We start from the raw sequence: 8,624 nt of genomic DNA on the forward strand, positions 1-8,624 counted from the left end.
CAAACTAGTACACCCACTATGGAGAACAGTGTGGAGATTCCTTAAAAACTGGAAATAGAACTGCCTTATGATCCAGCAATCCCACTGCTGGGCATACACACTGAGGAAACCAGAAGGGAAAGAGACACGTGTACCCCAATGTTCATCGCAGCACTGTTTATAATAGCCAGGACATGGAAGCAACCTAGATGCCCATCAGCAGATGAATGGATAAGAAAGCTGTGGTACATATACACAATGGAGTATTACTCAGCCATTAAAAAGAATACATTTGAATCGGTTCTAATGAGGTGGATGAAATTGGAGCCTATTATACAGAGTGAAGTAAGCCAGAAAGAAAAACACCAATATAGTGTACTAACGCATATGTATGGAATTTAGAAAGATGGTAACAATAACCCTGTATGCGAGACAGCAAAAGAGACACAGATGTATAGAACAGTCTCTTGGACTCTGTGGGAGAGGGCGAAGGTGGGATGATTTGGGAGAATGGCATTGAAATATGTATAATATCAAATGTGAAACTGTATAATATCAAATGTGAAACGAATCGCTAGTCCAGGCTCGATGCACGATACCGGATGCTCGGGGCTGGTGCACTGGGATGACCCCGAGAGATCGTATGGGGAGGGACGTGGAAGGGGGGTTCAGGATGGGGAACACGTGTACACCCGTGGTGGATTCATGTTGATGTATGGCAAAACCAATACAATATTGTAAAGTAATTAGCCTCCAATTAAAATAAATAAATTTATATTAAAAAAAGTCCCCATGAGCAAAGTTAAAAGGCAAGAAAAGTATAATCGTAACTTTCAGAATATTTAGCGAATTCTTATTGTTAAAGAAAGATCACCTGAACTCACATTGGCAAAAAATTACCAGTAATTCATAGAAAACACAAAAAATTTTCAATCTTTCATGTAATTAGGAGAATCAAGTTAATAAGAGATAGAGATACCTGGAGTAACAGGCAAATTTGGTCTTGGAGTACAAAATGAAGCAGGGCAAAGACTAACAGAGTTTGCCAAGAGAACACTCTGGTCATAGCAAACACCCTCTTCCAACAACACGAGAGAAGACTTTACACATCGACATCACCAGATGGTCAATACCAAAATCAGATTGATTATATTCTTTGTAGCCAAAGATGGAGAAGCTCCATACAGTCAGCAAAAACAAGACTGGGAGCCGACTGTGGCTCAGATCATGAACTCCTCATTGCCAAATTCAGGCTTAAATTTAAGAAAGTAGGAAAAACCACTAGACCATTCAGGTATGACCTAAATCAGTTCCCTTATGATTATACAGTGGAAGTGACAAACAGATTCAAGGGATTAGATCTGATAGACAGAATGCCTGAAGAACTATGGAGGGAGGTTCATGACATTCTACAGGAGGCAGTGAACAAGACTATTCCCAAGAAAAGGAAAGGCAAAATGATTGTCTCAGGAAGCCTCACAAATAGCTATGAAAAGAAGAGAAGCTAAAGGCAAAGGAGAAAAGGAGATATACCCATTTGAATACAGAGTTCCAAAGAACAGCAAGGAGAGATAAGAAAGCCTTCCTCAGCAATCAATGCAAAGAAATAGAGGAAAACAATAGAATGGGAAAGACAATAGTTCTCTTCAAGAAAATTAGAGATACCAAGGGAACATTTCATGCAAAAACGGGCACAATAAAGGACAGAAATGGTATGGACCTAATGGAAGCAGAAGATATTAAGAAGAGGTGGCAAAAATACACAGAAGAATATACAAAAAAGATCTTAATGACTCAGATAACCACAATGGTGTGATCACTCACCTAGAGCCAGACATCCTCCAATGTGAAGTCAAGTGGGCCTTAGAAAGCATCACTACGAACAAAGCTAGTGGAGGTGATGGAATTCCAGTTGAGCTATTTCAAATCCTAAAAGATGAGGCTGTGAAAGTGCTGCACTCAATATGCCAGCAAATTTGGAAAACTCAGCAGTGGCCACAGGACTGGAAAAGTTCAGTTTTCTTTCCAATCAAAGAAAGGCAATGCCAAAGAATGCTCAAACTAATGCACAATTGCACTCATCTCACGTGCTAGTAAAATAATGCTTAAATTACTCCAAGACAGGATTCAACAATACATGAATTGTGAACTTCCAGATGTTCAAGCTGGGTTTGGAATAGGCAGAGGAACCAGAGATCAAATTGCCAACATCTGTTGGATCATCAAAAAAGCAAGAGAGTTCCAGAAAAATATCTGCTTCTTCTTTACTGACTACGCCAAAGCCTTTGACTGTGTGGATCACAACAAACTATGGAAAATTCTTAAAGAGATGGGAATACTAGACCACCATACCTACCTCCTAAGAAATCTGTATGCAGGTCAAGAAGCAACAGTTAGAACTGGAAATGAAACAACAGACTTGTTCCAAGTCGGGAAAGGAGTACATCAAGGCTGTATATTGTCATCCTGCCTATTTAACTTATATGCAGAGTACATCATTATGCAAAATGCCAGGCTGGATGAAGCACAAGCTGGAATCAAGATTGCTGGGAGAAATATCAATAATGACATATACGCAGATGACACCACCGTTATGGCAGAAAGCGAAGAGGAACTAAAGAGCCTCTTGATGAAAGTTTAAGAAGAGAGTGAAAAAGTTGGTTTAAAACTCAACATTCAGAAAACTAAGACCATGGTATCCAGCCCCATGACTTCATGGCAAATAGATTGGGAAACAATGGAAACAGTGAGAGACTTTATTTTGGGGGGCTCCAAAATCACTGCAGGTGGTGACTGCTGACATGAAATTAAAAGAATACATTTGAATCAGTCCTAATGAGGTGGATGAAACTGGAGCCTATTATACAGAGTGAAGTAAGCCAGAAGGAAAAACACCAATACAGTATACTAACGCATATATATGGAATTTAGAAAGAGGGTAACAATAACCCTGTGTACGAGACAGCAAAAGAGACAGTGATGTATAGAACAGTCTTATGGACTCTGTGGGAGAGGGAGAGGGTGGGAAGATTTGAGGGAATGGCATTGAAACATGTAAAATATCATGTATGAAACGAGATGCCAGTCCAGGTTCGATGCACGATACTGGATGCTTGGGGCTAGTGCACTGGGACGACCCAGAGGGATGGTATGGGGAGGGAGGTGGGTGGAGGGTTCAGGATGGGGAACACATGTATACCTGTGGTGGATTCATTTTGATATTTGGCAAAACTAATACAATTACGTAAAGTTTAAAAATTAAAAAAAAAAAGAAAGTCATAACCAACTCTAATATAAATAAATAAATAAATAAATAAAAGATGCTTGCTTCTTGGAAGAAAAGCTATGACCAGCCTAGACAGCATATTAAAAAGCAGACATTACTTTGCCAACAAAGGTCCGTCTAGTCAAGGTTATGGTTTTTGCAGTAGTCATGTATGGATCTGAGAGTTAGACTATAAAGAAAGTTGAGTGCAGAAGAATTGATGCTTTTGAACTGTGGTGTTGGAGAAGACCCTTGAGAGTAGCTTGGACTGCAAGGATATCCAACCAGTCAATCCTAAAGGAAATCAGTCCTGAATATTCACTGGAAGAACTTGATGCTGAGGTTGAAACTCCAATACTTTGGCCACCTGATGCAAACAACAGACTCCTTTGAAAAGACCCTGACTCTGGGAAAGATTGAAGGCAGGAGAAGGGGACGCCAAAGGATAAGATGGTTGGATGGCATCACCGACTCAATGGACGTGAGTTTGAGTAAGCTCCGGGAGCTGGTGATGGACAGGGAAGCCTGGTGTGCTGCAGTAATGGGGTTGCAAAGAGTCGGGCAGGACTGAGTGACTAAACTGAAATGAAGTTAACAAAATGCCACTCTTTATCCACCACATTTGCAAAGTTTGGGTGTGGGGAGATGGCTTGTCTAATTTTGGGTTTTTTTAGTCGCTAAGTCGTGTCTGACTCTTTTTCTACCCCATGGACTGTAACCCTGAAGGTGTCTCTGTTCATGGGATTTTCCAGGCAAAAATACTAGAGTGGGTTGCCATTTCCTTCCTCCAGGGGATCTTCCTGACCCAAGGATTGAACCTGCATATCCTGCATTAGCAGATGGATTCTTTACCACTGAGCCACCAGGGAAGCCTAACTTTTGGTAGGAAGATATATTGGTTCAGCTACTTAAGCAGTTTGGCAGAATCTATAAACAATTAAATATGAGTGCCCTTTGCCTCAGCACTATAACTTTTTTGGTTATTGACACAACACAAACACTTGTATATGTGCAAAAAATATAAAGAAATAAATTATCTTTGTTATCATAGCTTGTTGGCAAAAGCGAGCAATTGAAAATTACCTGAAGGTCTGTTAGTAGAGTGGTGGAGTGGTTTAAAAACTATGGTGTAAGTCAGAATGGCCATCATCAAAAAGTCTACAAATAAATGCTGAAGAGGGTGTGGAGAGAAGGGAATCCTACACTATTGATGGGAATGTAAATTGGTGCAGCCACTATGAAGAACAGTATGCTGCTCTTGCTGCTAAGTCGCTTCAGTCATGTCCAACTCTGTGAACCCATAGACGGCAAAAACTAAAAACAGAACTACCATATGATCCAGCAATCCCACTCTTGAGCATGTGTACAGAGAAAACCATACTTCACAGACATACATGCAACCCAATATTCACTGCAGAATTATTTACAGTAGCCAGAACATGGAGACAACCTAAATATCTATCAACAGAAGAACGGATAAAGAAGATGTGGTATATACATACAACAGAATATTACTCAGTCAGAAAAAAATGCAATGCCATTTGCAGCAGCGTGGATGAACCTAGAGATTATCATATTAAATGAAGTAAGTCAGAGAAAGACAAATATCATATATCATTTATATGTGGCATCTAAAAAACTGATACAAATAAACTTATTTACAAAACAGAAACTGCCTCACAGACATAGAAAACAAACTTATAGTTTCCAAAAGGGACACGTGGAGGGGGGCATAAATTAGGAATTTTGGAGTAACACATACACACTACTATATAAAACAGACAAATAACAAAGACCTACTTGTAGCAGAGAGAACTTTACTCAGTATTTTGTAATAACATATATGGAAAAAGAACGAAAAAGAATATGTGTATATCCATATATACGCATATATGTACAACTGAATTATTTTGCTGTACACTTGAAACTAACACAATATTGTAAAACTATTATGCTTCAGTTAAAGAAATAAACAAACAACAACAACATAAAACTATGGTGTGTCCATTCCACAGAACAGTATTACGTATGGCTGTTAAAAGGAATAAGGCAAGCCTATGATTATTAAGAAGATCTCTATGATTTTCATTATTAAACTAAGTGAAAATGCAAAATGGTATTTACAATATAATTCCATGTTTTAAAAAACAGGGCTCACGTTATGTATTTAGGAAAATAAGTTATATGCATAAATGCATAGAAACGAATCTGGAGGGTTACGCCTACAACTCTAACAGGATCGGGATTGGAAGCTCCGAGGGGGTGAGTGGTGAACAGGACTTCTTCCCTGTCTCTACTTCCGTATTGTCTGAGATTTTATGAGCCAGACTGCTTATGTATTTCTTTTGTATTAAAAAAATAAAAAATTTAAACTATTAAGTAATGTTATTTCTGACCCATTACTAGAGAAAGATAGAAACACTACTTTTTTTCCTTGTAGAGATGTAACCTGTTCCAGAACAGAAAATGAAACCAAACGTAAAATTATTCAGCCTGCGCTAGCCCTGGGCAGTTCGGGGCATTTCTCTTCCTTTTGTTTCTTTGCTCAGGATGGCTGGAAGAGGAGCCCAGGACCCCCAGTGAGAAATGAGATTAGTTCCGGAGCTGACAGAGGTGTCATCCACAGGACAGATGTGAGCCCACACTGCCGGGTTTCAAAATAAGTCAGGGGTTTACCCTGAATTTCATGTTTTCTAAACTACCTTCTTCAAAACGATCTATGCAAAGGTAGAACTGACAAGAGGGAAAAGAGACTGATCTGGGGTCACGAGGAAATGAAGCGTCATACAGGACAAGGTGCCTTCAGGCAGACGGGCCAGGGGAGCAGTAGTTGCAAAACAAGCAGTCAAGTGTGTTGTGGCAGCAGGACTCAACCAGCAGGCGCCCTGCTGCAGTTTGAAATCCCATCTCCTCGTCACACATTCCTGTCCACCCTTATACGGCAGGTGAAGGTTCCCCTACACCAGGTGGAAAGCAAAGGTTCAGTGCAGAGTCCAAAGACAGCACTGAACAGCAGCGTGGCCATGGGGAAAGGCGGAAGGAACGGGGAGAAAGACTGACCTGGTGCTGAGCTCGCTGCCCTCTCCAGCCATTTTCCCGCCCAGCCTGGCCTGGGCCTGAGCTTGGCCTCCGATTCTTCCAGTCTCCCCAGCCTGGGTTCTGAGAGGCCGCAGGAGCCCTGAGCCCCGAGCAGGAAGTCAGCTCTGGGTCTCATCCAGGGCTGGCGGCTCCGCCCATGGAGGGGAAAAGAGAAGTGAAAGTACTTGCCAGTGAGCTGTGTTTGGCAGACACCGGCTCCCTCCCTCCACCCGCAGCTCCCTGGTGTTTCCAGCCATCAAGACAGAGGTCCCAGGGATGCAAGACAAGGAGTGACACGCGGGGCCGGAGGGCAGAGGAAGGGGCAGGGTCAGCCCCCAGGGGTCCACCTGTTTGTGCAAAGACAGCAATGATATCTGTGCGACACCAACTGTCTGCAGGCTTCTGCCTTCTCAGGGCGGCTCAGAGTTTAGTATGGGGTCAAGGGCAAACTCAGGTGTGCCCCTTCCCCTTTGCTGAGATGGTTGTCAGGGGAAGAGGGAAAGACAGAGACTTCAGATCCTCTCTCCAGCCTGTGGGAGAGCCTGGACCAACCGAGTTAGGTCCCAGCATTTGGACACCCAGCAGGAGTGAGCCCAAATGCTCGGCTTTATAAAGTGGGGAGAACATTTTTAGCGTTCCTGGAAATCAGCCAGGGGTAGGAGAAGAACTCCAAGGCCCTGGGGCCAGAGAGTGGAGCCCAGTTGGTGATGAGGGTTGACATCTTAGGTGCAAGGGTCTAAGGTGCCCTGACTACAGGATTGCTTCACCGGCGTAGCCAGGGGTGACAGAAACCTGGGACACTGTCATGGGAATGCAGAGGCAAGAGGCTTCTCTCCAGACGGAAGTGGAGGTTAGAACCCAGATCATGTAGAAATGAATGAGCAGGTAACCCCAGCTGAGGGGGTGACCCTTGGCCCTGGAGTTGTGTCTGTCCATAGATTTTTCACGCAGATTCTGTCATCCTTCCATAAAGGATCAGAAGTGACCAGATCGTGAGTCAGCATGAAACCAAATCATGTGTGAAGATAAGAGGAGGGTTTCTACTCTTTGCTCACTTCTTTCTTTTCACTGTGGTCAGCACAGACCCCAGGACTCCAATGAGGACTTCTTTACCAGTGGGCTGGGTCTCAGTGGTACCAGGTGCTGCACACATGTGGACCCCTCTCTCGTCCCCCTCAGTCTAGCAGGTTGCAGGACCACTGAGCTGAGCCTCGTTTGGGCAGGACTGTCCTCTGCTCCTGACTCCGTGGGGCACAGGGTCCACACAAGGCTGGCACAGACCACACCTGCCTTGTCTAGGGTCCCCTCTCTCTCCTCTCTGTCCCTGGGCAGCTGGTGGCCGGGTCATCGCTGTGCTGCATGTTGACATAAACATGCCAGCTTTTCTGTGGGCTTGCTTTGGGCCACCAAGATGAGAACCTGGAGTCAGAAGCCGCTTAGCTGAGGTTGGACCATCCACAGGACAGACACTCCCGAGCTGGGGCTGCTCCTGGCCCCTGGTGGAGACCTTCCTGTGGGCCAGAGAAAGCTGGGCCCGCACCACACCCATGAGAGCAGTGGGGGTCTGAAGCATCCCCAAGTCCTCTGTGGAGAAAGCAGTTTCTTTGGTCCAGGAAATAACATCAGACTCACTCAGGTTTGGGAAAGGAAAGGACCAACTTAAGATGCTGGTTGGTCCTATGACAAACCATAATGGAAAAGAATATATACATATGAGAATGTATATATAAACAGGCATCCCTAATGGCTCTGATGGTAAAGAATCCGCCTGCAATGTAGGGACCTGGGTTCGATCCCTGGGTTGGGAGGATCCCTTGGAGAAGGCAATAACAACCCACTCCATTATTCTTGCCTGGAGAATCCCATGGACAGAGGAGCCTGGTGGGCTACAGTCCATGGGGTCACACAGAGTCGGATACATCTGAGTGACTAACACACTTTGATATACGTGTACAATTGTATCACTTTGCTGTAAGGTAGAAATTAGCACAACATCACCTATAACTTCAATTTAAAAAAAAAAAAAAAAGAAGGATGTTGAACTCCTACAGACTCTACTGGAGTGATTGAAGGAAATAAGGAGACGCCTGGGGCATGTTCTGTGGCTGTGAGGAGCACTGAAGCGGGAGCCTTTCTGCTATCACAGGAGGAGCCCAGTTATCAGATCTGGAAGCCCACAGAGCAGGAGAGGCCGTTGTTGAGGAGCGACCACGGGGCACAGGATCTGCCAGGGCAACAGGCTTCGCAAGCTTCACCAGGAGCAGCTTCCGTTCAGACTTGAGTAGTGGGGGTGGTCTCCACA

At 43.9% G+C, this 8,624-nt stretch overlaps 1 protein-coding gene across 5 annotated transcripts in view; it reads right to left on the reverse strand.

Moving 5' to 3' along the window:
• The window catches only part of LOC104986429 (nuclear body protein SP140-like protein), a 95,860-nt gene extending 88,801 nt beyond the window's left edge, over positions 1–7,059 (reverse strand). For 2 of the 5 annotated variants that reach the window (XM_010836985.1, XM_010836983.1), the window contains exon 1: positions 6,305–7,058. In XM_010836985.1, the coding sequence (XP_010835287.1) occupies positions 6,305–6,336 (32 nt within the window). In that variant the 5' untranslated portion in view covers positions 6,337–7,058. Of the gene's footprint in view, positions 1–6,304 lie in introns of all 5 variants that reach the window. The other 3 variants (XR_825039.1, XM_010836984.1, XM_010836986.1) reach the window with 3 other exon arrangements.
• Positions 7,060–8,624: the final 1,565 nt, after the last annotated feature.

Source organism: Bison bison, unplaced genomic scaffold, assembly GCF_000754665.1.
Source record: "Bison bison bison isolate TAMUID 2011002044 unplaced genomic scaffold, Bison_UMD1.0 scf7180017864068, whole genome shotgun sequence".
Lineage (NCBI taxonomy): Eukaryota > Metazoa > Chordata > Mammalia > Artiodactyla > Bovidae > Bison > Bison bison.